General features: G+C 41.6%; 1 protein-coding gene across 12 annotated transcripts in view; it reads right to left on the bottom strand.

The window, feature by feature from the left end:
- Positions 1–11965, bottom strand: part of FN1 (fibronectin 1) — a 67102-nt gene extending 55137 nt beyond the window's left edge. For 11 of the 12 annotated variants that reach the window (XM_032402637.1, XM_032402642.1, XM_032402678.1 and 8 more), the window contains exons 1-9: positions 11485–11955; positions 10374–10502; positions 9321–9458; positions 7825–7956; positions 6500–6637; positions 4366–4524; positions 2028–2219; positions 1059–1238; positions 256–432 (exon numbers count right to left, since the gene is read on the bottom strand). In XM_032402637.1, coding sequence (XP_032258528.1) covers positions 256–432; positions 1059–1238; positions 2028–2219; positions 4366–4524; positions 6500–6637; positions 7825–7956; positions 9321–9458; positions 10374–10502; positions 11485–11632 — 1393 coding nt within the window. In that variant the 5' untranslated portion in view covers positions 11633–11955. Of the gene's footprint in view, positions 1–255; positions 433–1058; positions 1239–2027; positions 2220–4365; positions 4525–6499; positions 6638–7824; positions 7957–9320; positions 9459–10373; positions 10503–11484 lie in introns of all 12 variants that reach the window. The other variant, XM_032402709.1, reaches the window with a different exon arrangement.
- Positions 11966–18212: the final 6247 nt, after the last annotated feature.

The raw sequence follows: 18212 nt of genomic DNA, 5'->3' as shown, positions 1-18212 counted from the left end.
TATCAAAACAATCTTACAATTACATAAATAATTATATACTATATATAATAGATATATACTATATATTATTATATATATACTATATATATAATAATATATATACTTACACAGATGTGTAAGTATATCTTATGTAAGTATATCTTATGAAGTTTTGTGCTGTCTGAAAATTAAGACTGAATGGGTGAACTGGGAGTAAAGTGGACACTATTCTTCTGTCTTACTCCATAAATGGGTGTCTACAGGGCTCCATCTTACCAGCCATGGGGCAGAATCCAAACTTCTGGTCAGCGTCATAGTTCGGCGTGGTTCCACACCACTTCATGTTGTCCCTCCTGCCCTCAGAAGTACAGTCCGTGTAGTTGTGGTTGTTGTACAGGAAGGGGAAGTGACATAAGGCACCATTGGAATTCCCACCTCGAGTCTGAACCAAAACTGCCCAGAAGAGGACACAAATAGGAAGACAAACATGACCACAGAGCTTGGTGGCGCACAGCGGGGCATAACTATAGGGAGGTTCCGAGTGAGCCGGGTTTCTGGAGCTAATTCACAGGAAGTCTACCCCCGAATAAAGAATGCCTGATCATAGAGCTGCAAGCTTCCTTAGCGTATTCACCTTCACCTTCAAAATAGATTTAAATCCAATTTCACTCTCATTTTCCCAGCCAAAAGAGAAAAGATCGAATGGTTGCTTTGAAAAAGACATAGTTTTCACCAGAAGAGCAGCAAAAGCTCTCCGGCGTCCATCCTGTGTATTCTTGAGCCCTGTGGGATTGCCTGTGGATTTTAATATACCTGTATCTTTAACCACATCATAATCCCAACTGTGTCAAAAATAATGGAACGGAGGGCTTTCCCCTTGGTGTCATTTCCCAAGGGGACTGGGGAACACGGAAGGATCTTCAGCGGTTAAGTTAGCTTCACGTCTCTGAGGTCCAGATTGAACAAAAGTGCTACTTCTTCGGCAGCCTCAAGACGGAATGGCTAGAAGGCTGGCCGATGAAAACAGGGATGAGAAATGGCTTTTTCTCACGATTGCGTTTTCCCCTGGGGAGACTCACCGTTATGGTCTGTACAGAAGGAATATTTCTGGTCTTGCTCGTAGTTGGAGGTGGTGCTGCACCATAGGTGGCCATCCTGTCGCCCTTCCGTGGTGCAGGAGTAGAAAGTTCTGCCGTTGTAGGTGAACGGTAGGACACACGGCTCCCCGTTGGAATTGCCACCGTAAGTTTGGGTGACGGCTACAAGCACAACCCAAAAGGGTCTCGGTAAATAAGGCTGCATTTCTCTCCCACCAGTAGCGGCTTCTTTCTAGCTTAATTGAGATGGAAGCGTGTGCCCTCAAGCTGCTAGTAGAGATCACCACCGCGTTAATATCGGTCAAAATGCGTTACTCAGGAAACCTGTCTTTTGCGCCTAGAGGGATGCCTGGGTTCTTTTGCCCGTGTCCTTTGTTGCCACCGCTGCTGCCATGCCTCAGTTTCCCCATTTGTAAAGGTATATTAATACCGGTTCATTAAGAATGCTGCTCAAGGTATACTGAAGGGATGTAGACAACTCTGTTGGTGCCTTAATAATTAACACATGAGGCTATTCTCGGGGAAAAGCCAAGTGTACTGATTGTTACTGTTATCGTTACTACTGCGTTGTAGCCCAGAGGAAATGCTTTAGGTTGTTGAGAGAAGTTTACACCGTGAAGCTCCAGAAATTGGCGATTTATAGTCTAAGATATGGTTGATTTGCTACTCAGAAGGCAACCCTCTTGTAACAACAGTTTAGACAAATAAAGATAATACATAGCAGTTGAATTCCCACTACAGGAAAGAAAAATACGTAGATTAAAAAGATTAGAAGAAAATATATGAAATGCCAACCCTGTTTGTTATCACAGGGTGGAAAGATTATAAGCTTTTCTGGTTTGTTTTATTGTTTCTTTCTTTCTTTCTTTTTTTGGTAAATGAATGTATTGCCTTTCAAAAATTAAGTAATAAAAAGTTATCAGCATTATTTCCTGAAAAGTTGATGCAGACCTGTCTCTTGGCAGCTCACTCCATTGCCCAGGCAAGTGCAAAGCATTTGCTTATTTCCTTGTGTCTTCAGCCACTGCATCCCCACAGAGTAAACCACACCACTGTCTGTGATACAGTGACCATACGGAGCAGGCTGGGGGTGAGGCTGGGGCTGGTAAATGGCTGTTCGGACATCTGTGAAGGGGCCAGATCCTAAGGGCATGAGAAAGGACAGTCATAAAGCTGGATAAGAGAAAGCAACTAACCCCTTCTGGACTTGGGATCTTCAGGGTCCCATACAGATCACTCTGAAATCCATGGTGTTACTGACCTGAACTGGAAAGAAATGACCCTCCCTTTCTGCATTAGCTTCTACACTCAGCCTAGGAAATAATCTGTACGAGTCCACCAAATGGTCTCCATCTTCCAGCTCATCTGGAGCTACTGGGATTATATTTCTAAATCACAGATATTATCCTGTCACTCAACAGAGCAGATGCCCTCGACAATTCCTCACTCACTCCAGGAAGCTCATGGTCCACTCCTTCATAATCCTCCACACCTAAGTCCCTTCCACTTCCTTCCTTGCTCTATGCCTCATCTCCTCATTGCCTCATGTACCCTGTGCTGTCTTCATGCCTCTCCCTTCTGCTGGAAGGGTCTACCTCACCCTCGCTCTCTTAGCAGCTCCCATAAGTTCAATGTCACTGGGCATTTCTCTTCCTGATACTGTTTTTGAGAAGTGCCAACCACTCTGTAGCAGACCCATGGTCATCTGTGTAACTCTGAGCTCATCAGAGAATGCCCTGGAATTCTCTAGAAGTTGCCCCTCCTTCCACATTTTGTTTCTCCCCAGGATTATTTGGGAATTTGTGTGTGTGTGTGTTTCTAAAACCAATCAATCCTCTTAACACAGCTTGCCTTTCAGAGTAAGACAACAGAGTATGTTGATCTTTTCTTTAAGCTTTTGGATATCTGTTCTTCCAAAGGCCAGGCCCACAGAAGAAGAGCCAGAACTGATGCCAGGATAACTGGTAGACTGAATTCAGCATCTACCTAAGTGCTGCTCAACCCGAGAACTCAAAGACACTTCACAGACAATGGGTCCCAAGGTCCCACTCACGCAGGAGACAGCATCTGTATTGATATACTCCACTGAAGGAAGAGTCACAATGCAAAGGAACATAAAGATCCTACAGAAGGAGGTTCCATTTTGTTTATCCCAATGTTTCCCAAACTTTTTTGAATAACAGAACCTTTTCCATAAATAAAAATGGACAACATTTATTGAATCTTTACCCCGTTAAACCCCAATTACCCTCTTAAACTATTTCAGGAGATTGATATTTGTAATTGTTTCTTTTTTTGGTTGGCAGTAATTTCACTGATAAAAATCAAATAATTCAAAGATACTGTCAAATCTAATCTTGTTCACCTTTGGAAGTGCTCAGAATAAGATGAAAACTCATCAAAGGGAGAAAAATCTAAACAAATAATATTTTTAGCTAAATGACTGGTCAATAAAAGGCTAAGCAACAATGCTAGTACCTTATGTAGTGAAAACCTAATGAGAACATATTAAGAATGGTAACAAGCACACATTCTCGATCGTCATATCTCTGTCTTCAGACTCTTACAAAACAAGCTACAATGCAAAGATCTTGTTCTTGTACTAGAAATAATGAAAACTTTTTTTGTTTGTTTGTTTTAAATGCTTAGACATTGTGTCTTTCATTCTCATCTCTAGGCCTCCTCTGAATTTCTCAAATTGTGAATGCCAATACATGAAGAAAATGATTGTGCATTATTTTATGGAATGCCACAAAGTTTGCTGGAGCACGGAAACCACACATAAAGGATTGTTTCCGCTACAAAGAAAGCTGAATGTCAGGACAAGGAAATATATTCCATTTTGAAAAAGAACAAATGTACTTTTTTTCCCTTGTCCTGGCAGAAGAATCAAGTAGTCATGTAACTCATCATAACTCTTTCGTTTCCATTAAAATCCCCTTTAGGTATTAAAAATGCATCTGCATGGGAATGTATATAGGTACATATATATATCTATATATAAATTGTGTAGGTTTTATAATATTAGCATTTCCTTAAAGGTCCATTTAATCTTTTGGGGCTAAAACTGCTTTTTCCCCCCTAAGACCTATTTTTATTTCATTTTTATTTAAATTTAAAACCTGATATGAAACAAAGTCTTAACAACCAACAATCTGTCAATGAACTCAGATGATTAGCAGAAACCCTGCAACTCATCCTCAAATGGCACATCAAAGGATAGATGGATCCGCAGAAATATTTTTTGAAATGCCTTCCTGTGTCCGGCCCCGCTAGTTCTGCGCCTCACCGGTGGACGTGGTCTGCAGAGACGCGTGCCTTTCACACTTCCACTCCCCTCTGCCGTTGCCCGTGCAGATGCACTGAAGCAGGTTCCCCCGATTATCCTTCTTGCTCCATGTATCTCCAATTCGGTAGGATGTCCTGGTGTCCTGATCATTGCATCTGTCTGTGTCAGAAAGAAAGCATTTAAATATGCAAACCAGGTCAAGCTGGGAAAAGGCACCAGAGTCGACGCAAAAAGAAGAAGGTTGTAGTTTAAAGTTTGGTGAGCTATTCTTTGGTGATATGTTTATACCTGGCTCTGGTGCCACAGGCATGGACCTTCTGAAAGACGGGGTCCCATTTGTTCCAGCAGAAAGGGAGATGTGTGATTTTGTATGATTTAGTCTTGTTTCACTTCCCTGTTTGCCAAAATACTTTTTCATCATCTTTCATTTGTTAATTTTTTTTAAAAAAATTGTTTTCACATTGGTCCTTTGATCAAATTCATTCCCTGGCTTTCTGTTTTTCCCCCTCTTTCCTTCCCAGGCTCTCCCCGCTTTCTCCCAGTAATTACTATATACGACCCAGCCTTTCAACAGCGGATCTTCTTTAGAAAATAAGAAGCAATAGGGAGGCAAGTAGGTTTCAAAAGGTCTCCCCCAATTGCCCCAAAGAAGCTATAAAAAGATAGCAGCATCTCTTTTTTCATTTGTTATGTAAGAAAATTCAGGGGACTACCAACTTCTTTGATTAAAATGTTCTCTTCTCCCCTTCCACAGCACACACCTACTTAAAATCACCAATAAAATGGCTTCTTTTGAATTGCTCGGTGGTAACCCTCCATGGAAAAGTGGAATTTTATAATTTGTAACTAAACTTCTGTCAGTCTGTGTAGCAAATAGATTGTTTCAGTCAGAATCCAGTTTTGCCCATATGCTACAATGACAGAAGAGAGGATTCGATTTGTATATGAATCAGAAAGTCACTGCACTGGATGAGAGAAGGTAAGTAGACGGTTGATGTTAAGTCCACACACATACACATCCACATTTATCTACCACCAGAAGAGAGGTCTGGATGAAGATATTATGGCTGCTTACAGCGTTTCCTCAAATCCCCAGCTAATAGGATGGTCTTCCCTGAACCCCCATAGCACTATTCTCAGTATTTGTCTTGAAGCCCTTTATATTGGGCCTTGTAGAAGATGAATATGTATAAGCCTTTCTCATCTCCCTGACGTACTTACTAAGTGCTCTTCGGAGGCTGGGCTAATGTCCAATTCAGTTTTGTGTTCCTATACCATCCTGTACACAGTGGGGGCTTTGGAATAAATGACTTTTCTTTGAGGAACTTCTCTCAAACTTGTTATCAGAAGAGCTTTAAAGAATAGAGGAGGGTTTGAGTCATTGCCACCAAGGTCTTGAAAGTCTGACGATTGTAATAAGGTTTTAAATGCAAAAGATCTAATGAACCAGCAAGTTTCTGGGAAAGACTGTCAGAATTATTATCACTTTCTGTGAAAGACTTATTTTTTTTTATTAGCAAAGAATTCAAATTTGGATGATGAATATTTTAAGATGGTTAAATACTGGGGCGCCTGGGTGGCTCAGTTGTTAAGCATCTGCCTTCAGCTCAGGTCATGATCCCGGGGTCCTGGGATCGAGCCCCACATCGGGCTCCCTGCTCACTGCGAAGCCTGCTTCTCCCTCTCCCACTCCCCCTGCTTGTGTTCCCTCTCTCGCTGTGTCTCCCTTTGTCAAAAAAATAAATAAAATCTTTAAAAAAAATAGTATCTACGTGCCCAAAGAGGTACTTGCATGTTATTTTAATGATTTCTTTGCTCTTAATGCTTGGAAAATATCTCAGTGATAATTTAGATTAAACATTTGCAACTAATCTTCAGGTCCACAGCACATTTGGCCTTTAAATGAATATCTGGGTTCTTTCTTAGTAGCTGATAGCCTAAGACCTTATTAAACTTTTTCCTTTTCTTTGAAGAAGCAGAATAAGTTGATTGTTGGATTTTTCTCGACATCCAAATGTTACCAAAACCTGCTGGCTTATCGGGTGTGCGCCAAGTGACATCACATTACAAGTCTCTCTAGGAATCCAGAAAACAATACCTGGCCTCATCTTGGGCATAAAGAGTTAAAACATACTTCTAGAAGTACAGGTGATACGTCCACTGCCTTCTCCCAGACAAGTACAATCCACCATCATCCAGCCTTGATATGGCTTTTCCCAGGTCTCTCCAACAACGTAGGAAGTCCCAGCAGAGTGATCAAAACATTTCTCAGCTGTAGGGAAATTTGGATGAAAAACGGGGAAAAAAAAGGGTTATTTTGAAATGTGCAGTCTCCTTGTAATTTAAAGTATATCGTGTAAGCAAAAATCCAGCCGCATTTTTTTTTAAGTGGTACTCTGTTCAAAAAGAAAGGCACGCCCTGTAACTAAGCACATAGTAAGTAACCAAAGCGAAAGAAAGCTCAAGCCGAGTTGGCAGGCAGAAATCCTGTTCTCCTAATAAGTACATGGACCATGTACATTCAGCTAGGACCACTGTTCACACCACTACTGGAGTGAAAATGATCTATGTATGTGTTTGTCTGTGGGAGATTATGCACAATTCCAATCCTAATTATGAATGCATAAAAAAAAAGACAAGAAAGCTGTTGAAACCTTGATTGCTGTAAAAACAGCTACAACACAAAGCAAAATAAAAGCCTTTGAATTCACAAACAAGAAGTAAACAGAGTAAAGGTTATAGGCAGAAACTTAGATTTGTATTTATAGAGTTCAACTGAGGACTGAGGCCAAAAGAAGCTCAAAAATTTTTATTGTGAAGAAAAAAATCACCAAGGTGTGACAGAGGACACAAAATATTGTTTCGGTCCAGCATGTTCCAAGAAAGAAATATGTCAAAAGCGCCATTGTTAGGGCGCCTGGGTGGCTCAGTCGGTTAAGCGTCTGCCATCAGCTCAGGTCATGATCCCAGGGTCCTGGGATTAAGCCCCGCATTGGGCTCCTTGCTCAGCGGGAAGTCTGCCTCTCCCTCTGCCCCTCCCCCCCACTCGAATCCATACTCTCTCTCTCTCTCTCTCTCAGATAAATAAATCTTTTTTTTAAGTACCATTGTTTTTTTCTTTTAAATAATTTATGTCTTGACCAAGGAGAAATCTGAGACCAGGTATTAGACAAAAGAAATGACTTTTTCCTAAATCTTTCAATTCTATCTTGTGCTTTTGAAACAAAATTAAGACTTCCATCAATGCTTAGTACTTTCTGATCTGATTCTTTCGGGACTTCAGGAATACTAAGAATCTTAGTCCTTCAGGATTATAAACTATTCCAGTATTTGAAATAAAATTTCCATTTCATTCTTTTTTGAATTGGAATTCGGATCTCGTCTCCACGTGGCTTTTTATTCACCCCAACATTGTGACCGTGACTTCCCACCTCTCACTCATCCCTCAGAGCCACACACCTATGGGCTTGCATGTCCATTCTCCTTTCCCGTTGCCAAGACACACACACTCTAACATGTAACCACCAGTCTCATGCGGTCTCCTCCAGGTGTCACCGATCTTGTAGGACTGACCCCCTTCATGGCAACGGTCTGTTCAAGACAAAAAGCAAATGTTAGAGACAGAGACAGAGTATATTAAAAAAAAAAAAAAAGGAAAAAGAAAAAGAAAGAAAAGAAAAGGAAAGAAAGGAAAAGAAAAGGTCTCATGTTCCACCCATGTACTAAGTACATACTTAGGTTAGCCAAAGTGAGGACCCAGAGAACAGCTTTCTCATCAGAGGCAGGGGAAAAGTTAACAGGGCTGGTCACTTTGGGTCATTCAATTAAATGTCTTGTTTAAGCACGATGGGAAATCACACAGAAAACTGAATGGCAAAGAAAGAGGTCATAAATCCTGGTTCCTTGGAGAGATCACAGGAAATTGGGTCCTAAAGTTGAAAAGAAAGACTGGCAGGCATGACCTCCCCACATCCACAGCAGGTTGAGCCTGATTGAATGAAAAGGCCACCTCACATTGGGTAGAGCTTTCCAGCTTTCTGGAGTGGGAGAGCCCATATTTTATTTGAGGATAAAAAATGTCATATTGGTGGAAATCAAATAGACATCTACTTCTCAGGTAAGGAAATCTGGGTACTATTCTAAGCTGTTAAACACAGTGGCCCATCCAAAGGCTGATGCTCACTAGACTATAAACACTACGGACCACTGACTCTTAAGACTGCCAACAAACTTGAATAAACCCTAATGTTAAATGTGGGAAAAGCTGATTGGGTCTGTTCACAAGGGACTGCTTTGTTCTTTTGGACAGAAGCCTTTCAAGTAACTTATACTTAAAGGATGGATTAAATAAACAAATGCTTTGTTAATAGAGCCTATTGGTAATCCAGTGAATCATAGAGGAAAGATTGCCTTGGCTAAACTAGAATTGATGAGGGTCAACACAGTCCCCAAAGGTCCTTGTAAACACTAGTAAGCTAACCATTCCATACTACCCTGGGGATAGAGAGATTTGCTTCCTGGGTAAAAACTATAGGTTACAAAGAAACCAGACTGTATCCGTGAGATGCAACAGGTCTCTGCCTCACAAGCAAGAGCAGAACACACAATGACTAATTCACTCTCCTAGACCATCTTCCTAATCACTGCAGATAATCACTGAATCAGTCTGGCTTGAGGAAGATGCTGAGGTAATATAAAATGGACAACTCCTCTGAGCATATCTTACTGAAATGGAACTCAAGAGATTCCCCTTGGTACTCCTAAGTCCACACAGACTCTTTCCACCTGTGCACACAGCCATCTTCCAGAAGCACAGGAACAAGTTGGGTGACCACAGAAGAAAATTAGTCCCCTAGGGGTAAACCAGTCATGCATAACAGAGAGTGACAGCGAAGGTAATGGAGAAATTCACATACATGATATTTTAGCGTTAGTTTACAGAATGTCTTTCTTACTTGCAATGGTGCAGCTTATCCGCCCTCGCCCAGCTCCGATGCAGGTACAGTCCCAGATCATGGAGTCTTTAGGGCGCTCGTAAGTGTCGCCCACTCGGTAAGTGTTCCCCGTGTACTTGTCAAAGCAGGTCTCTTCAGCTGAAGAGAGAAGGAAAGTCCATGTGAGCCCCACATATGTAAAAGCTTTTCTATTCCACTAATCCCATCCAAAGAAACACTCAGCCTTCCATTCTGAGTAGCGTGGTACCACAAAGTATGTAACAAATTAAAATGGGAGATCTAGATTCTATCCCAGGCTTTAATGAAGCTCGGCTTTTGAATTTTGACCAGTTCTCCACTTTTAGGTAAATGACTTTCTATTGGGAAAGGATTCTCAGGCCCTTAGGAAAAAGCCATACTAAAGTCCTACTTTAGGACTGGCAGACTGTGAAGGAAGGCTTAAGATTCTGACCTCTGACTCAGTCAAACCAAGGTCCACATGAAAAGCAAACAATTTGAAGAGCCCCACCGCCCACCAGGCACTGTCATTTCTTAATCCTACTATTTCCATTCTAGACTCATCAGTGCTTCTCTGTAGGAGTTGCTATAATTTACAAGAGAAACAGAACAATGGTCCTAAAAGAACAGGCACTTTGAAGTAAGTGGTTAGTGGTTTTTTTCCAGCTGACAAACCACTTTACAGTATAGTGCCCAAAGAGTTTCCTGGCCCATAATCTTACAGTTTAAGATCTGAAATTCCTTTCTAATAAATTAAAATTTTATAAACAGTTCTTTTGGAGGGAGAACACAAAATCTTCCTTTTTCTCATCAACAACTTTGGGACAATAAAAACAAAAAGAAGACTCTAGGAACTACGTTGGGACACATTGGTTCTTTCGTTTTAAAGGTAGAAGTAACACGTGAAAGGCGAATAGAAGCAGTTATTAACAGTTTTTAAAGAGGAAACGACAGATAATTCTATTGGGAAAATTTATTACCAATGCTAAGTTTAATTAACAGGCACCAGTTCTCTATATATTAAGAGATACTAACTGCTAGGCTCCCACCACTTACGTTCAGGTTTGCTCTCGCAGTTAAAGCCTCGACTCCCTCCATAACAGGTACAAACCAAGGCATTTCCCAGGTAGGTGCGCTCCCATTGTTGGTTTATCTGATAGTGTTTCCCATTGTCATAACAACCAGCTATAAATGATTGAAGAAAAAAGTGATTACATCTGCATCCCCTCTTTTTTCCAAAGTATGGAATTTTCTTGCACAACTAAATCAATGAGACTAAGCAACAAACATAGAAAAATAAGTTAATCATCAGAACATCAGAATTAAAAGCAATATTCCGCGAAAATATATAGAAATTAGCTATCTAAAATGTTAACCACAATTTGTACACATAGATATTTAGGTATTCCTTTTTTTTTTTTCTTTTAACTTAGCTAAATGTTATATACAATGATGTCATTTCCATCTAGCCAGGGGTCTACATCAAAGGAATGGAAACATTTTGGAAAGCAGATACCTGGAATTACATTTTAAAATATGCAAGGACCTTCAATGCTTGGGAGTTGGGGGGATAAATCAAGAAGGACTTTAAGCAGTTTCCTTTAGCCAAGGCTAAGAGAGGGTGTGTCTTTGAAAAACTGGAAGAGGAATTCCGATCTCTCTTCTTGGAGAAGTACCCTGAAGGGCCCCCAAAGCAGAGTGAACCAATTACATGTCTTTCAAGTTAGTTAGGAACCACAGAGCTATCTAGCCACCCTCCTCCCACACCCATTTAAAAAAAAAAAAATAACCAATTATTTAGTAACAAAGAAAATCCAAAGCCTAAGAGCCCGCACACTAATCCCAAATGGAAAATTTAAAGGCATACATCATTTCCCTCTTTAAAGACAAGTTGGGATGAATGCATAGGAGGACGACTTGAATATGTAGAGTTGACAAGAGCGCTGCAGGACATCGCAAAACCCCTGTCCTCCAATGCATTAGTTTATTCTAGGGCCCTCGAAACCAGCCTGCTCCAACCATGAGCCTTTTGTGTCCTCGGTCGGTTGCTCTCATTAAGGCGTGCACAGACGCCGCACGCGCGCGCGCTCAAAACTTCAGCCCAACTTTGGTTGGCTGTAGGTCCCATCCCCGCGACAGCCTGTTTCAGCCGGCGGTCAGTACTCACGCTTGCTCTGGCTGACAGCCACTGGGGTCTGGGGCTGAACGATTTGCTGAGCCTGCCTCTTGCTCTTCGAGGCTCCGGTGGAGGGCACCGCTGTCCCCAGGGACAGGACGGCCAGCAGCAGCAGCCGGGGCCCCGGACCCCTGAGCATCTTGAGACGGCGCGGGGAGAGACGCCCTCACCAGAAGGCAAGTTGCCAACAAGTTTGGCCCCCTCTGCAACCTGCGGTTGGACTCCCTTCCAGTGCCTCCTGCGAGTTGATGCCCCCAAGAAAGTAGGGGCCGGGGGACGGGGAAGGGGACGGCTGGAGGGACAGAGGGGAAGGAGAGGACTAGAGAAGTTGGGGCTTCAGGTCCCCTCTCCGGCTCGCGCCTGGGGCTCCCTCTCCTCCCCTTGCAAAGCTCAGCCGGCGTGGGCAGCCGAGCCCCGAACAACGGGGTTTATATGGGACGGTCCCCTGCCGCCCCCCGCGAGGTCCTGGGCGCCGCGGAGGAGGGACGGCCCGGCTCCCCCCACCCTCGGGCCGCCGCCGCCGCCGACCGCGCGCGGATTGGCCCGGGCTCCCGGTGACGTCAGGGGGATTGTGGGTTCGCCGCGAACAAAAGAGATGCTGATCGCCCGCCAGGACTGGGGCTACAGAACTTTTTTTCGGTTTCCTTTGCGGTCGTCAAACTTTCTTGGGGCTGAGGGGGAGGGATGGGAAGCGGCTGGAAAGGGGTAGACTGGGAGGAAAGGGAGGGGCTGCCGTTGTGCGAGGCAAAGGGGTTTGAAAGACACCCCCCCCCCCGCTTTCCTTTTTTACTGGGGGGGGTAGGGGAGTTGAGGAATTGCATCACCTCTGGAAAAAAAAAGTCTGCTCACTGGAGTGTATTTTGGGGGGGAGGAAAAACCATAAAGTAGCCACCACCTTGCAGCTGTAGGAATGTAGACTTCGCAGTCCCAGGGCGGGGCTGGCTCTCCTCCTGTTCCCTTTTTTTGGTCTAATGTGCACTGATTTGGGACTCACTTTCTTTGCCTTCACAGCTTCCCGTTCAAGACCTCTCCCCTTCTGAACACTGTACCGCCCCGGGTCTGAGGAAGGGCTAGCTGGGGAACAGGGGGGAAAGCGATTTTTTAATGAGCTTCTATTAAGTTCTGCGGGGTGCTTGGAGGATCTGGCGGAAATTCAGAGAGCGAGTTTTCTTTTTGGAAGGACAAAGCAGCACTTTGCTTTTTAAAATGTGCAGGAAAGTCTTTCCTGGGGATGGGGTGCCTGTTTCCACTCGAAGTGAAATCAGTCGTGGATGGTCTGAAACCTGGAAAGTTGGACCAGCCATGGAGAGAGAAAAGTCTTCGTGTCGTTGCCCACGTTCACCATGCCCGTTACACACAAAGCAGAGATTTTGTTTGACTCACTAAAAGCTAAGAAAAGACTATTTACAGCTTTCCTTCCCCTAGTCCCTTCCTTGCTTTTATTTGGCATTTTCGTTTGGTAGACATCAGTTTCATCACAATGCCCTTTCCCCAGCCCCTGCTGCCAATTTTTTTTTTTTAATACTTCAATTGTTATGTATTCCAAGAATGTGGAAAGTTCCCATTTAAGGTTTCTCCCTCTTTCCCTCTACATGCAGAGGGTTGAGAGGGAATCTGAGCAGACTCGGAGCTTTAGCAACTCATCACATCAGTCTGTTTTCAGACAAACACAAATCACACTTGCTTTAAAAGATCTTCAAAAGGAGGACTCCACAATTTTCATCAGCGACTCCCATGAGACCCCAACTCAAAGCTCTGCCTTCCAGTGATGTGTGGCACAGACCTCTTGTTTGCTTTGAGGACCTATGAAAGCTACTGGCAAAATGTTTATTTCTGCAAGTACTTGTTTTCTCCAAAAGTCCCACCTCCAGTAACTGCCACGGGGTAAAGAACTCTATGGTCTATAAAATGCCCAACACATCAAAGACACAAAACTAACATTTGTTTTTATTAATGCATGGATTTAAAAAAAAAAAAAAAAAAGCCCACAGCAAATATCAGTTTCTTACAAGTAGTATAAAATAACTTCATGAGTAATCTTTGTGACCAACATTTCAAGTTGAGAGAGTGCCATGGATTTCCCCAAATTTAGAGTCCTGTCTGGGTTAGAGGTTTTTTTTTTTTTTTTTTTTTAATTTCTCATCATCATTTGACAAAGCAGTTTTCTCTTTCAAATATAAAAGGGCCCCTTGTAAAATTCCTAGTAAATTTCTGGGAAGCCAGAGGGAAGGATACCTGGAAATCAGAATGTAAGCAAGATAAACCTGAAGCTAAAGCTTTCTTAAAATACATAGATTCTAGGGGAAGGAAATAGGTGGTTAGAAAAATATTTTGTAAACAAAAAGCATGATAGTTTGATATATTTACTGTACTCAAAATACATTAGAATAATATACATATGAGAGCTTGGAGGAAAAAGGACCACCTTATATTTCAGAAGAAATTTTATATTTCAATCTTATTGAAAAATAATTTGTTTAAGGAAATAGCATTTCTCTTTTAAATTATAAGCAAAGATATAAAAACATTTGACTGAATTTTATAGGAATGTTTAGAAGTTTACCCTTTTACTTGAAATTTTTTGTTGTTATTTTTATTACACTTTGCAGACAGAGACATTTCCTTAGTTAAGATAACAAGGCTTACTTTTTTTTGGTATTCTTGCATTATGAAAATCCCTTGTAACTATGTAAGTCTATTATCTCTAACTGGAGAGATAATTAAATATTGAAGACCTCAGTGACTCTGTTCTAATTCAACTGATACGCCTGGGGTCCAAGATTCCCTTGCATTTCTTAAGAATGCTAGAGACTATTTTGACAGGGTGGATTCTTCAGTAAGTAGTGTCCTTCTACTTGTAGGATGTATCCTTGGATTTCTTTTTCTCTTCTCGGTTTGGAGAGGGAAGTGTGACAAAAGAGACAAAAAGTAAATTCGTAGGTGTCTGGGGCTGGGGCTGGGCCCAGGAATTAATTGTAAATGTGCACAGGAAATCTTCCTGGGGTGATGAAAATAAATGTTCTAAAACTAGATTGTGATGGTAACTGCACAAATTGGTAGAGTTACTAAAAATCATGGGGTTGTACACTTCAAATGGGTGAAATCTTATGGTATGTAAATTACACCTTGACAAAGTTGTGTTTTAAAAAATTGATTAAAAAGTAGTATTTCTTTATTCTTTTTACTTGCACCTCTTCTGATTTTGTTTCAAGGACACACTCCCAAGAGGCCGCAGCACACACAAGGCAGCCGCATTTCTTCGTTTTTCTGAGAGCGAGTTTGCCTTTAATAAGTAGCGGATTCTTTCCTCTCCACTTGAAACTCCTTATGAGACCCAGTATTTGTGTGATGACATGTGTGTTTCTTTCTTTCTTTTTTTTTTTTTTTTATTTATTTGACAGAGAGAGACACAGTGAGAGAGAGAACACAAGCAGGGGGAGTGGGAGAGGGAGAAGCAGGTCCCCCGCGGGGCAGGGAGCCCGATTCGGGGCTTGATCCCAGAACCCTGGGATCATGGCCTGAGCCGAAGGCAGACGCTTAAGGACTGAGCCACCCAGGCGCCCCAACATGTGTGTTTCTATACAGAGCAAATCCTTACTTAGAACTGTGCCTTGTTTCTCCATGGAAATGCCATGGCGATAGGATTTCCCTAGAATTTAGAACAACTTAAAATTTCAGTAACAAAAAGTCGCACGTGTATTTGTGTGTTGGGGGGTAGAGTTGTTATTTGGATGTTTTGTTACTAGAGGTTATTGAGGATTATGAACAATTATGGAAATCTGAACTGAATTGACTTCATTAGTTGAAGATTATGGTGAAGCACAAAAAGAATTTATCAGATCCAGTCATTTAAAGAGAATTGAAATCAAAACAATTTTAAGGGATAAATTTTAAAAGGCAATTTTTCTCCAAGTGAAAATGAGTTTCCTTTAAGAGTAATACACACATTGCAGACAATACCCTTCCTAGTTGAAACCCTTGCCTATTGAAAAAAAGTCTTTCCCTGATAAGAAATAACTCCTTGACCCAAAGTTTACTTTAAAGGAAGGTAGGCTGTTTTTTTTTCTGAAAACCTTTGGCTTTTATCCTGTTCTTAATCTCTTTGGGTCTGGTTAGAAGGGAGGCCATTGACAAGTGACCTTTGGAACTTTCTGCATTCAGAGCTTTCAGAGTGTCTTTTTCTATCTCATGGCTTTCTATTGGAAGGCTGGATGGAGATAAATTGCAGCAGTTTTGTTTCTTATCTTGATTGTATTTTTTCGGCATGAAATCCTTCCCATCTTCTTCCCTTGAAAACGGCCAAGCTTGCAAAACTGCTACTCATTAAACACAGGTGTGAGAAGGAAAAGTAAACTGCCCCATGGGCAGCCCTCATGGGTAGAATGTCTGAGCAGTTTGTCTGCAATTGACCGGGTGCCTACAACCAGGGAAAAATACATGATAAGGGCTTTAATTTATGCCTTGAAAGCTAGCTGGTTTCCACTTAATAAGCATTTTGTTTATATTTTAAGTTACATTATTATTTAATCAGCACTTTTAAAAGCCTTCATCTATGCCCTTTGTTTTTTAACAGGAGTATTCTTTTCTCATTAGAGTAACTCCCAAAAGGCTTTGCAAAGGAGTCTAATTCATCCAGTAAAATGAAACTAACTACTGTGCAACTGGAACACTTCACCAAAACTATGATAGAGAACATTTCAGCTTCCCAAGAAAAGTAACAGTTTCTGGGAAAATTTTTATTTTTGTATGTCGCTCCTTTTTCCAGTTTTATTTTATTTTATGTTGGTGGCTTTAAAGGTTGTGGGTTTTTGGTTGTTTTTTTTTAAGACTTTATTTATTTATTTGAGAGGATGAGAGAGCAAGCAAGAGCACAAGAGCAGGGTGAGGGAGCAGCAGATTCCCTGCTGAGCAGGGAGCCCCATGTGGTGCGGGGGCTGGATCCCAGGACACCAGGATCATGGCCGGAGCTGAAGGCAGCCGCTTAGCCCACTGAGCCACCTAGGCGCCCCTAAAGGTTTTTGAAAGGCTGAAAATTTTTTTACAAACTTAAAATATTTTTTAAAAACTTAAAGGATTTCCACTATTTAAATTATTTTCTATCCTTACACATTCATATACTTTTAGTATCTCATATGCAGCTATCATGAAGGTTGTGTCAGATGCTTACAAATAAGTGTACACATTCTGAAATAAACTTTCAAGCCAAAAACAGAATACGGTGATACAGGTGGTCAGGAGATGCTCTATCGACTTTCTTTTATTGCTTAGTTATAATACATTAAAGTGATGCAACTGAATTATAAAAGTGAAAGTATAAATATATTTATCTCTAAATCCATGCTGAACCATTTTCTAGATAAAGTTGAGACACTCTCTCATTGACTATGAAAATTTTACTGAGATGCAATAGATATTTAAAATCATTACTACATGGGGGCACCTGGCTGGTTCAGTCAGAAGAGTGTGATTCTTGATCTCTGGGTTGTGAGTTCAAGCCTTATGTTGGGTGCAGAGATTACTTAAAAATAAAAGCTTAAATAAAAGAAAATTCTAAAATCATTACTGTGTCAAAGTGCCCGCATCAGGTCATAAAGATTCTAGCACCTGAAGAGAAATACATTTAATTAGCTTGATTTCATTAAGCACTTATTTTGAGCCAGACCCCATACTAAGTGCTTTTTGTATGCGTTTTTTTTTGTTTTTTGTTTTTTGTTTTTTTCATTTAACCATCAACAACCCTCTGAGGTAAATACTGTCCTCCACTCACTCACTCTTACAGACAAGGGTCTGAGGCTTAGAATGATGTTTTCTAAATCACCAGCCTTGTTGAAATGGTGGTATCACTTAATGATCCCCCTCTGGCACAAGGTAGAGGGAAAGCAATTGGCTCAAGAATTTAGTGGATGATTTCTTCAGCATGAGACTCATTTCTTCAGAAGATGTCACACCCAACGCTGCTACCTGATAGGTCAGCTGTGGCATCCAGGGCCATTCTTCTGTGAACCAATTTCCTTCAAACAGTCTGACTGTGTTTTGATATTCTGAATCGCACGTGGAGGACTGTTACCTCAGACTCCACTGGACTAACAAGCATGGTGGGAGAGACTCTCTGTCGTGTTTACTGTGTGCCCAACACAGAGCATAAGGCACCGTTGGGTAAGTACTTAGCACGTATGAATGAAAGGAAAGAAGGGCAGATGAGAAGCGCGCTCGAATTCACATTTAGGGAATATTTATCCAGCCGGTCACGTTCCTAAGTGCTCTGCCTATGTTATTTTAGTTTACTGTCTAAACAACTGCCAGAAATAGGTATAAATAGCCCCATTTTTCTCTCTGAGGCTTAGAGAGTTTGAAGATGGTCCTTAAGCTTGTGCAGTAAGAGAGGGACAAGGCTGGAACCTCAATCAAGGTCTTCCTGACAAAAATCCATGTTCTTCACCAGGACGCACTAGGCTTCCTCCAAAGAGATTTGCCTCACATAAGTTTTTTTTTTTTTAATTTTATTTTATTATCATGTTAATCACCATACATTATATCATTACTTTTTGATGTAGTGTTCCATGATTCACTCTTTGCGTATAACACCCAGTGCTCCATTCAATACGTGCCCTCTTTAATACCCATCACCAGGCTAACCCATCTCCCCATCCCCCTCCCCTCTAGAACCCTCAGTTTGTTTCTCAGAGTCCATCGTCTCTCATGGTTCATCTCCCCCTCTG

This window comes from Phoca vitulina, unplaced genomic scaffold (genome assembly GCF_004348235.1).
Source record: "Phoca vitulina isolate PV1807 unplaced genomic scaffold, GSC_HSeal_1.0 scaffold1, whole genome shotgun sequence".
Lineage (NCBI taxonomy): Eukaryota > Metazoa > Chordata > Mammalia > Carnivora > Phocidae > Phoca > Phoca vitulina.
Note: the sequence above shows the minus strand (reverse complement) of the source record. Positions and strands in the feature narration are given on the sequence as shown.